Raw genomic sequence first — 12494 nt, 5'->3', positions numbered from 1 at the left:
GAAAACCCTGCATTGTACCCTTCAAAGAGTGAGTTTTATGGTGTGTGGCTATCAAAAGAAACAGTAGAGTTGAAAGTAGTTGTCTCTAGAGAATAGGCAGTTATGCTGGGGAGATATGAGATAAGATTGAAGTTTTTGCTATAAGCCTTGCAGAAGTATTTGGCTTTTAAAAATGTATGTAGTATAATTTGGTAACTTAAACATTTTAATTTGATAGATTTAAATGTGTTTATGTTTCTAACTTCTGACAGTGGAACAATTTTCAACTAATACAGCTTGAACATTTATTTTTTTCATGGGCTAGAGGTGTGGCTCAAGTGGCAGAGCGCCTGCTTTGCAAGTATAAAGCCCTGAGTTCAAACCCTGGTTTCACCAAAAAGAAAAAGAAATAGTTTTTCCTCTACTCACCTGCCCAGAAGGTGACTACAGGGTTTTCCTTATTTCTGAGCGTGGTTTGAGTTCTGGGGCTTGGTGAAAGGTATAGCTCTGATGTGAGTGGTACTGATGACATTTTGAGAGATGGAAGGCAAGACAGATGTAACAACATGTGAATGGGGAGATAAAAACAGAAGAGCAAAAGGTAGCAAGGACAAGGACAGGTCTCCTTAGGGCATTTGGAGTAGGGGAAGCAAAGGATGCTCAGGGATAACTTACCTCTGGGGACTGATGAGGTACAGAAAGATAGTCGATTGAGTCAATTTAAGTGTAGCAGTGGTGGCTGGAGGAGGTGACGAGATAGGAACCAATTGTCATCTTTAACAATGCGATTGGAATAGAAGAAAGTTGTGGTGAAGTGAGGAAAGAACAGGTAGTAATAGACTATGAGAGGCAGGCATAGTAATAGACTATGAGAGGAGACAATAGGTATTCAGAGCTGTTCTTTCTTTTGATCCTTTACTCCCTCAGCCCTACCAGTTTCTATCAGTGTTGACCTCTGTTTTATGAAGTTGGCAGTGTTTAATAAATGTTGACAATATGTAAGTGTATTTTCCTTTTTCTTATTAAATTCTCTAGTTTTCCTCAATTCGTAGTACTATTTTCTATCTTCATCGATTGGGAAGTTCTTTAGTCTTTTCCACTCTCATAGAAATGATTTTAAGAACTGTTGGTCTGGGAGACCAAGATTTCACCTATTATTAAGGTGCTTGTTTTCAGATTATTGGGTTTTCAGAGTTCTTTATATTTTGGCTTCAGTCCATTTGCAGATGTTTTCTTCCTGCTTGTAGTGTGTCTTTTCTTTTGAACAGTCTTTTAAAGAGACTGTTGATAGTCCTATTTATCATTGCTATTGTTTTATGAGTCATCCTTTCAGTGTTATATCAAAGATATCTTTACCTCAGTGTCACAGTGATTTTCTTGTATATTTTTTTCTAGAAATTTTATAGTTTTAGGATTTACTTTTAGGTCTATAATCCATTTAGAGGTTTTTTAGCAGTACTAGGGAGTGAATCCAGGGCCTCACCCTTGCTAGGCAATCACTGTATCACTTGAGCCATGTCCCCAGCTATTGTGTTTATATTTTGTTTTTAAGATAACATCCTTAACTTTACTCTGATTGGCCTCAAACTTACTATGACCCTCCTGCCTCTGCCTCCTGAGTAGCTGGGATTGCAGGTGTGCATCTGCATGCCTGGCTGGAGGTAATATTTGTGTGATAGATGGTATGAATGTAAATTGTTTGTTTGGATTAGGATTTTGTTTTTGTGTTGGTAGGGATCGAACCCACGGCCTCAAGCATGCTAGGCAAGTGTTCTATCACTGAGCCACATCTGCAGCCTTTTTTGTTTTGTTTTGTTTTCACAAATGTATATTTAGTTGTTCTAGCACAATTTGCTTAAAAGACTATTGTTTCTCCACTAAGTTTCCTTTACAGCTTGATCAAAAATCATTGCTTATATGTGTGAGCCTATTTCTGGGCTATTTGTTCAGTTCCATTTTCTGTTTGTCTATGTGTAGACTCATTGTTTTTTTAGATGGAAAACTAGACATACCCTTTCCTTCACTAGTGAATTACTTATATGTAGAACTTAAAATTTCTTCTTTTCTTTTTTTGGCAATATTGGGAATTGAACTCAGTGCCTTGCATTTGCTAGACAAGTGCTCTTGCACTCGAGTCGTACCCTCCAGCCCTTTTTGCTTTAGTTTATTTTTCAGATAGTGTCCGGTGCTATTTGCTAGGGGATGGCCATAGAACAGCACTCCCTTACTTCACTTAACACATAGCAAGGATTACAAGGGGTACCACCACACCAAGCTCATTTTTTAAGATCGGTCTCACTAACATTTTTTTTAACCTGGGCTGGCCTTGAATAACTTCAATCCTCCCATCTCCACCTCCTTTGTAGCTAGGATTACGGGCATGTGTCACCACACCCAGCCCTTAGGACTTGGAATTTTTGAGCCAGGAATCACAACTGAACCAAAGTAGGAAAATAGTAAATCATGAAACTAAAACTTTGAAAAACAATGGAAGAGGATTCTAATACATTTATCAACTTCAAAACCAGAATTATTTTCTAAGGTTCAAATTAAATTGATTTATAATATTATTCCTTTGCAATTGTATATGGAATCAGTTTTACCTTCTTAGTGTACAATTGCATACAGATTTCTACAAATTTGAGTTATTAGGATTTCAATTCTGTTTTCTATTCAGTTTACCTTTTGTTTGGTTTTGTATTCTATAGGACTAAGTTTGCCATATGATATTTCCAATTCCTTCCTGAGTTACTCAGTCACAGAGTCTTCTACTGAATCCAAGAGCACTGAAGAGAATATAAGTAGCTTCTCATCACCTGAGCTGTTCAGAGGATCTGATTGTTTGGGTGAGAAAATCATTTCAACCTTATTTTGCTCCACTATAGAATTATTCCTTGGTTCACACATCTTCCAATGATAAGTGTTCCTTTTGAGAAGAAACCAACATCTCCCTTCCCTGACCATTCCCATTTTGTTCCCTTGCTGAGACACAGAGGACTATAGAGGCGAAACCCTCAGGTCAGGGAAGGATGAAGATATGTTCAGCACCTACATGTAATACATGTCCAATTGTTAATTAGTTTTGCACACAATGTGTGTCTCTTGAACTGTTGTCTTTTATTTCATGTACTTTTCTTACTCTTCAGTACCTAACAAATGTTAAGTAGGTCAAGTCCCTCCTTGAATTTTCCCTACAAATTCACAATTGTACTTTCTAACAGAGCCTTTGGTTGGTAATGGCAAATTGAATGCATGTTTTCCTCTACAGTTTTCTGCAGAGGCAGAAGATACCTTTTTCTTTAAAAAGAAAAATTCAGGAGACCCTATCTTGAAAATACCCAACATAAAACAGGGCTGGTGGGAGTGGCTCAAGTGGTAGAGCACCTGCCTAGAAAGCATGAGGTCCTGAGTTCAAACCCCATCACTGCCAAAAAAGAAAACATAAATTCATAAAGACAAAGTGAATTGGAAAGAAGGAATCATAAAATTTGGAAAGCCAGAGGTCAGCAGGTATGAGAAAGCTGAGTCCTAAATGAACAATATGTATACCACAGAAATAAGCCAGTTCATACTACAGTGTCCTAGAAAGTCTTATGTCAAAAACCTGGCAGAATACCCATGTTTATTGTGGCACTGTTCACAGTAGCCACAATGCTGACTCAACATAGGTGCCCATCAGAAATGAATGGATAAAGAAAATGTGGTTATATACACAATGTAGCACTATTCAGTTATAAAAAAGAATAAAATTATGTCCTTTGCAGAAAAAAGGATAGAACTGGAGGATATCTCTGCATAGAACAGAGAAATAAAAGTTTTGCATGTTTTCTCTCATATGTGGAAACTAAAACCAAAAACAAAGAGGGACTATTAGGGAAGATGAAAGGGACTTGGGAGGGAGGTAGTAGTAGAAAGGGAAGGGCAAGAGAGGCATGTACAGAGAAGAAATTAAATGAGAACTTCCATGTGAAATTTTGAGATCTGCTCATAAGGAGGATGGTGATGATCAAAGGACAATGTATACAAGTACAGAAATGTCACAGTGAAGCCTATTAATGTGTACAATGATTAGATATTGTAATTTTTAAATGGCAGATGCAGTGACTGTTCCTTTCTTACTTAAAGCCTGAAGACTTTATTTTTTTGAGACTATCTCACTGTGTAGTAGAACTGGATATCCATATGCAAGAAATTGAAATTGTACCTTTATATCATACTAAAAAATCAATTTAAATTGGATTAAAGAATTCATAACTTATATTTAAGAAACTGTAAAATTGGTAGAGTGGCTTAAGTGGTAAAAGTGCTTGCCTAGCAAGTGTGAAACCTTGAGTTCAAACTCCAGTATTGCCCCCCCCACCAAAAAAAACTATAAAATTGAAAATTTTAGAACCTTAAACTGTAGAACTCCTAGAAGTAAACATGTAGGAAAAATCTCATGACATTTTTATGATTTATTGGATATGATACCAAAAGTACAGATAATAAAAACAAAACAGGTGGTACTACATAAAACTAAAAAGTATCACTAAAAAGCAAAAGAAGCAATCAACACAGTAAAAAAAAAAAGCAACCTATAGAGAAGGAGAAGATATTTACAAACCATATATCTGATAAAAGAATTAATATTCAAAATACATAAGCTGGGTGTCACATGTCAATATTCCCAAGACTTGGCAGGCTGAGGCAGGAAGATGGAGAATTTTAGGCCATCTTGAGCTATATGGAGAGGCTCTGTCAAAAATATATAAGCAAGTCTTATATCTCAAAATAAAAACCAATAACCTGACTAAAAATGGGCAAGAATTTCAGTACACTTTTCTCCAAATGGCCAGTAGGTACATTAAAAAATTCTCAGCATCACCTAGAATCAGAAACTTGCAGATCAAAACTACAATGAGATAACACCTCGTAACTATTACGGTAGCTACTATAAAAAATCAAGAATGTGGTTAAACTGTAACCCTTGTATACTGTGCAAATTAAAATGATGCCGCAGCTGTGGAAGACAATGTGGAAGTTCCTAAAAATTAAAAATAGAAAAACTATATAATCTAGCAATGCCTCTTTTGGGTATTTATCCAAAATAATTGAAATTGAAATGTCAAAGAAATATTAGTAATTCCATGTTCATTGCAGCACTATTCACATTAGCCAAGAAGTGAAACGAATTAATGGTCCACAAGCAGATGAATGGATAAAGAAAGTATGATATATTCATACAGTTGAATATTATTCAATGTTAAAAAAGAAATCCTGCCATTTGTGACAACATGGATGAACTTTGAGGACATTGTGCTAAGTTGAATAATCCAGTCACAGAAAGACAAATACTGTATAATTCTACTTATAAGAGGTATCTAAAGCAGTCAAAGTCATAGAAGCAGAGTTTGGTGATTGATAGAAGCTGGTAGAAGGTGAATATAGGAAACTGCTATTTAATAAGTATCAAGTTTCACTTGAGCAAAATAAGTTCTTGAGATGTGCTATATAGCATTATGGTTATAGTGGAAAAAACCATTGTATTTGTAAAACCTTGTAATGGTAGATCTCATATTAAATGTTTTAACTATAATGAAATCTAAAACTGAAGGATGAGGAAGAGACCTTTAAAGTCTTCATTAATATAGTAAAATATGTATTTTATGTATTATATAGGAACAGGATGCTATAAAATATTCCATTAATTAAGTGCAATAACAGAATGGAAAACTGAATGAGAACACTAGCAGATAAAGTTGAGGAGATTTCTACCCCCTTCCCTCCCAAAAAACCCCAAAGAATAGAAAAAAAAGAGGAAGAGGAAAACTAAGGGAAAAAGAAATCTGGATAAAAATGTATGTTAAAGGAACAGTATATGAAATTCAATATTGCATAATAGGAGTTCCAAGAAAAGCTAATAAAAAAACAGGGAAGAATATTATCAAAGAAATAATTCAAGAACATTTTCTGGAGCTAAAGAACATGAGTTTCCCAGTTAAAAGGATCACAATGTACCTAGTGCACATGATGGAGCAAGATATAGTGTTTGGAAATATTCAGAACATGAGGGACTTGAATAAATAGAATGGGTTAGTATAATTTGGTAGAGTTTTGAATTAGGTCAATAAAAAGTACAGAGGAATCTAAACCAATGGAGGAAAAGACATTGACTTCAGGAAAAAACAAAAGGTGGTTATGGTTGGTACACCACAAGAGTAGCATTTTTATATTATTTTATCATCACAGTGTCTGCACTGAATATTTAATTAAATATTTAACAATATAACAGAATATTTAAATATACAATATAACAGTATAGACAATGGGAGTGGTGAGAAAGGTGGGGACAAGGGAGTATCAGAAGGAATAAATCCATTTTTCCATAGTGAAGTCAATAGAAAGTTTAAAGCTGATATGAAGTAATAGTATAAATAAATGTATTACTTAGTAATATATTTAGTGGGATATAGAGGTATAATATACATTAAAATAGTTATTCAGTTACACGCATGCTACGTTTCCCTTAAATCAATAATCTTTATGGGTAAAAAATCTAGGCTAGAGAACTGGGATAGGACATAGATTATTTCTTATCTTGATGCTGTCAAAGTTTGTCTTTTTGTTCTGTGTTTCCTAAACCTTTAATTACCACAATTTGAAATGGACTGGGGCTCTAAATTAAGGAGGAAACGGAAACTTGCCCCTCATAGATTGTTGTTCAAAGTTCTTGCATTCTTCCTGCCCCAACTTTTTTAGACTGGGAATGTCCCAAGTTGGAAGACTACTTACAATGCAAGAATTCCACTCTTCTGGACACTAGTAAAGCAGTAGCAGTTGAGAAGGTACCACAGTTTTCAAACTTCTCTTCAATTTTGGGTGAGTTTTACATTCATTTTTCTCATGACACAGGGGAAGATTACTTCATTTGTGTTGGAAAAACACCATTTTTTTTCTCCTGAGTGATTTCTAACCTAAACTCATCAATTGAGATCACCTTTGGCTAAAAAAAATATCTAATAATCACCTAAGTACATACGGATTTACTTTTTTGAACTTGGTTTTCCTGATGTTATCTTATGTTAACCTTAGTACAGTGATCAAAATGAGAATATTCACATTGGTATAAAACTGTTAACTGAGTGATAGACCTTACTCCAATTTCATTGGTTTTCTCTGTTTTTCTTCTGTTTGAGGATCCTAATCAGGATCCCACTTTTCAGTTGTTATTTCTGCTTAGTCTCCTTCAGTCTGTAACAATTCCTCCATCCTTCATAATCTGGAAGGATTCTGAAGATTACTGATCCAGTTATTTTATATAACATCTTTTAGTTTGGGTTTGTCTGGATATTTTCTCATGGTTGGAATGAGGTTATGCAATTTTTCATAAGAATGCCTCAGAAGTGATGTTGTTCCCTTCTCAGTGCAAAATATCATATCACGGGGTTCATTATATCATTATTTCTTATTACTGGTGATATTAAATGTTGTCACTTGGTTAGTGTAGTGTTTTCTGAGTTTCTCCATTGTAAATTTAACATTTCTCTTTGTAGTTAATATCTGTCTAGAAAAAAATAATTTGAGACTGTCAATTTTGTTTCTCCTGAAACTTCTGTTCCCTGATTTTGGCAGCCATCAGATGAGCTGGTTGAGTATAACTATTGTTACTGTGGTATTTGTGCAGTGGTACTTCTCTGTTCTACTCTTTCCTGCTAAATTTATTAACTGTAATTTAACTGTAAAATTATCTCTTTTCTACCATTTATTTATTCATTTGATTACGTACCTCAGCATGCAGTGTGTGAATATTCATTTTATTCCATGAATTGAAATCCAATACTTCTATTTTTTATTTACTTACCCAATTCTAGAATATATGTTTCAGAAGTATTAGCCCAGACCCCTGTTAGAAGCATATTAACTAAATAGATTACAGCATTTATGTACAGTTCCTTTTGTCTTTAGCATTATAGTATCCAGACAAAATGCTATTTTTCCAAAGTTACATAGGTTAGTTACTTTTCCCCAACCCTCTCAATGTATATGAAATGTTATTCACTTATAAGTATAGATTCATTTGTTGCTGCTGAATTTGGCTTTGGGTTCGCTGTCCTCTTTGGATTTTTTAACTTTATTTATTCAGAGCACATATGAAACATTAGTAAGGAATACAAAAGACATTGTTAGGAAATTGTCACTTATTTCTTCTTCCTGCCATCCTTATCCTTTCACTTCTTTCTGCCTCTTTTCCACTGACTCTCAGTGAGTAACCAGTGACCCTACTTTCTGATTTATTCTTCCTGTATTTCTTTTGTACAAATAAGCAGATACTATGTGTTTCATTATATACTCCTATTTGTTACTCAAAGGATAACATACTATAGAGCTACTCTTTCTTACTTTGTTTTCTCCACTTAACAATATATTCTAGAAATCACTCCATATTTACTTATAGATATCTTCTTCATATTAGTACTCTACTGTGTGGATGTCCCTTTGTTTATGCAACCAGTCTCCTGTCTGTGAATTGGGTACTTAAGAATATTTTTCCCAATATTTTCCCACCATAAACAATGCTATAGGAATAAATTTATTGCCAGATAATATACAATATGTTTCATAATAATCGATGATATATCTTTATATATCATATAATTATCTTAAATAATTATATAATTATTAAATATTATATAATATTTAATATTAAATATTATATAATTATTTTATATATTATATTATTTTGACCTAGTGACAGGATGTCTGTGTCAAAAGATACAGGGATATATAAATTTGTTGAAAATTGCCAAATTTTCCTCTATATGTGTTTTATCAGCTTGATTCCCATTAGCAACATATGGAAGTACTTGTCTCCACATATCCTCATATACTCACCAACAGGATGTGTTGTCATATTTTAAAATTTTTGCTACCTTAATAAGTGAAAGGTGATATTTCTATGTTAGGGAATTTGCATTTCTCTAATTAGATGTGAGTTTGAATACTTTTCATATGTTTAAGGAGCATTTTTTTATTCTTCATAATTCAGCATGAATTTTTATACCATGTTCAGTTAATGTTAAAGAATTTATACTGATAAAAATACTGGTAATATCTCATAATATTGAAGTTGAAGGGAAGAATCCCACTCTTCTTATTTTTGTAAGTATATCTATATGTAGTCATCTACATGATAAGTGAGGAAACCTTTAAAGTTTCCCACAAGTTAAATATATATTTTTAATTCCTCAGAAGCACTTGGTACCTATAGCTGACTGATAAGTAAAACCAAAATGAGCCCTAAAAGTTTCTATAAACAAGTTTCCACTGGACTAAAGATAGTCAGTAATGAAATCATTGGCTGTTGGGAGTGGAAGTTCAATCCTGTCAACTCCAGCGCTAATCATTTTATATTAAATTATACATAATTCCATTTAACTTTGTTATCCAAGAGTGGAACTATATAAAAAATAAGGAGCCATTTTTTAAAGTGATCAGATTCCATAGACTACTCTTAGAAACAGGATCTTGCTGGTAGAATCCCTTCCTTTGTTGGCTTTTTGCATGTACTTAACTAGAGCAGTTCTGTGTGTTGTTCTAAGAGTTCACCAAAGACAGATGGTATAGGTAGTGGATTAGGCTTTTGTTTTACTGTGACCACATACCCAAGAAAAGAAACTCAAGAGAGAAAGATTTATCTTAGCTTATAGTGATAGATGCAGTCCATCGTGGTGGGAAGGCAGTGTTGAAGCAGAGTAGTTATGTCATGGCAGCCAGGACACACACAGAGAGAGGGAATACAGAAGGAGTCCAGGGAAGATAATAGCCCCTAAAGACATGCCCCAGTAATCTATTTCCTTCAACTAGGCCCTGGTCAGAGCTTTCATGATCTAATTGTCTCTGGAAATACCATCACAGTACCCAGAGGTGTGCTGTACCAGTCTCCCAGTTGTTTCTTAATCCAGTCAAGTTGGCAATCAGAATTAACCACCACAAGTCACCCTGTATCAAGTTGACACCTGAACACATCACTTTAAACCACAGCATTCACCCATTGTCCCCAAAAGGCTCATCTCCATCTCATAATATAAAATGCATTCAGTCCAACTTCAGGAGTCTCCATAGTTGTTCAAAATGCCAAATTCTCAATCTTTCCTGAGACTTCTGGCAAACTCTCAGCTGTGAGCCCTTGTAAAATCAAAAAGAAATTTTTATACACTTCTCAAGATTTGATGGCACAGAGCAAATATTCCCATTCCAAAGGGAAAAATAAAGGTAGCAAGGAAAGGTTAGATTAAAGCAAGACCAAAACTCAGTGGGGAAAACATTAAGTCCTATAGGTCCATATCCAGTTTCTGGGGCATGCAGTGCCATGATACGAGCTCCAGTAGGTTTACATAGATGCTATGGCCTTGCTATTTACAGTCCACATGGCCTCTCTCTTGGTCTGGCTTTATTTGTTGCATGTTCTTGAAGGCATTCTTCATTTTGGGTTTTTCTAACTTGCTGAGGTTCCATGACAGCTTAGACTTCACCCTCAAAGCCTTATGCATTACCATCTCAGAGGATCCTTGCAGGGACTCTGCTTCATATTGAGTAGCCTTTCATTGAAATCTCAGTTGAAGCTTCCATGACCCCATAACTCTTGCATTATGCATACCTACAAAACCAGCATCATGTGGTCAATGCCAAGGTCTGTTGCCCTGTCAAGCAGTATCTGGGCCCCTTGAACCATAACTGCAATGGCCTCTGAGTTCCTGGGTGGCTGGGCATGGGGAAGTACTTTCTCAGGCAGTCCTTTTTGAGCAATGTGCCATGGAGGTACTCTCTTAAAGGAATATCTTTCAAATGAGTTTGCAATTTTATAACCTGGAATTCCTGACATGCCCTCAAGGCATCTTTCCTATTGTCTCTGCAAAGTGCTTGACTTGGCTTTTTTTTTTTTGATGGTACTGGGGTTTTACTCGGGCCTCTTGCTTTCAAGGCAGGTGCTCTTACCACTTGAGCTACTCTGCCAGACCTTTTTCCATGATGGATTTTGCTAGGGGCTGACTTCAAACCACAATCCTCCTCATCTCTGCCTCCTAGTAGCTAGAATTACATGTGTGAGCCACAGGGCCTGACTAGTGCTTGGCTTTTTAATGTTGCTGATGTCTTTAATTACCATACCCTTCTTGTTCACAACTTTAAATGCTCATATTCACTGATCTTTACTCCCCATTCTCACTATAAACCTGGCTAAACACAGCCAGCAATAACCATGCCACAGCCTGAATGCTATGGTATCTTGAAATTTCCTCTTCCAAGTCGATCAGTTCATTACTTTAAGCTCAGCCTAACTTAAATTCTCAGGACACAGACAAAGTGTGGACAAATTCTTTGCCAGAATGTAACATGAATGGCCTCTAGTCCAATTCAGAATAAAGTTCATGTTGTAATCTGAAATCTCATGTGCCTGGCCTTCAGTGTCCTCATTCCTGTCAACATTATCATCTTCTGAGCTCCCACCAGAATTGCTCATTAAGCTCTGCTTACAACATTGTAGGCTTTCTCTATCCTGCTTCACCAAACTCTTCCAAATTCCTCCCATAAAACAGTTCTGCAAGCTTAAGAACCACAAGATCAGAGGTAGTCTTTGCAATGACCCCACATCCCTGCTAATTTTCTGAATTAGACTCTTGCATTACTATGACCAAATATCCAAGAAAAGAAACTCAAAAGAAGAAATATTTATCTTGCCTCAAAATTCCAGAGGTGTCATTACAGCAGGGAGGGAGTAGTGAAATAGAGAAGCACAGGTCATGGCAGCCAGGAAGCAGAGGGGGGGAGTTTAGGAAGAGGACATGGCAGATACAGCTCCCAAGGACATACCCTAGTTCTAATAGGTACTTAGAAACTGCTTTTACTTAAAATCACTGACTCCTCACTGGGGCCCACAAGTTACTAATGGCAAACTAAAAGCTGAGCACTTCTGCCTTTATTTTGCTCTGTCTCCTTTGTTAAAGCTTGGGTCAGACTCCTGCTTAACTCTACACATAGGAGTGTTAATCATTCAAGGCATGTTTGTCTAAAACCTCATGATACCCAGCCTATGTCATCCCCCTTCAAGGATGAAGGCACAAAGATAAGAGTAACTAAGGCCTCTGACCATCAGCTTTTACACTGTCCTCCTCCAGATCCCTAAATTCTCCAGTCATTATCCTAAACTTGCAGTAGCCTTGGAGTCCAGTAATGACAGAGCTCCACAGACAGATAACCCCATGATAAGATCATGAGAAGTAGATTGTCCCCTCAAGCAGTAAGGATTACTTCAAGCCACCCTGCAGGACAGGAACTGAGATAATGGTCCCCCAGACCACTTGTTTAAGAGTGCTTAATTATGCATAACTGCCCCAATTCTTCCTCTATGTAAACCTAAAACTCCCCAAAGATAGTCTGAAATGCTTACTTTCCCTCTTCTTGAGCCTAGTCTGTTGCGATTCAGAGTCAGGTCTGGAGATGCTAGGCTCTTTCTGTCATCCTGTTACCAAGTCTGTTGG

The 12494-nt window shown here is 36.0% G+C and overlaps 1 protein-coding gene across 1 annotated transcript in view; it reads left to right on the top strand.

Annotated features, from left to right (window-relative positions):
• The window catches only part of Meikin (meiotic kinetochore factor), a 76324-nt gene that overhangs the window by 10315 nt on the left and 53515 nt on the right, over positions 1 to 12494 (top strand). The window contains exons 5-6 of the mRNA XM_074057393.1: positions 2688 to 2825; positions 6718 to 6837. Coding sequence (XP_073913494.1) covers positions 2688 to 2825; positions 6718 to 6837 — 258 coding nt within the window. The remainder of the gene's footprint in view (positions 1 to 2687; positions 2826 to 6717; positions 6838 to 12494) is intronic.

Source organism: Castor canadensis, chromosome 16 (genome assembly GCF_047511655.1).
Source record: "Castor canadensis chromosome 16, mCasCan1.hap1v2, whole genome shotgun sequence".
Taxonomy (NCBI): Eukaryota; Metazoa; Chordata; class Mammalia; order Rodentia; family Castoridae; genus Castor; species Castor canadensis.
The sequence above is the reverse complement of the archived record's forward strand: the minus strand, read 5'-3'. Positions and strand labels throughout refer to the sequence as shown.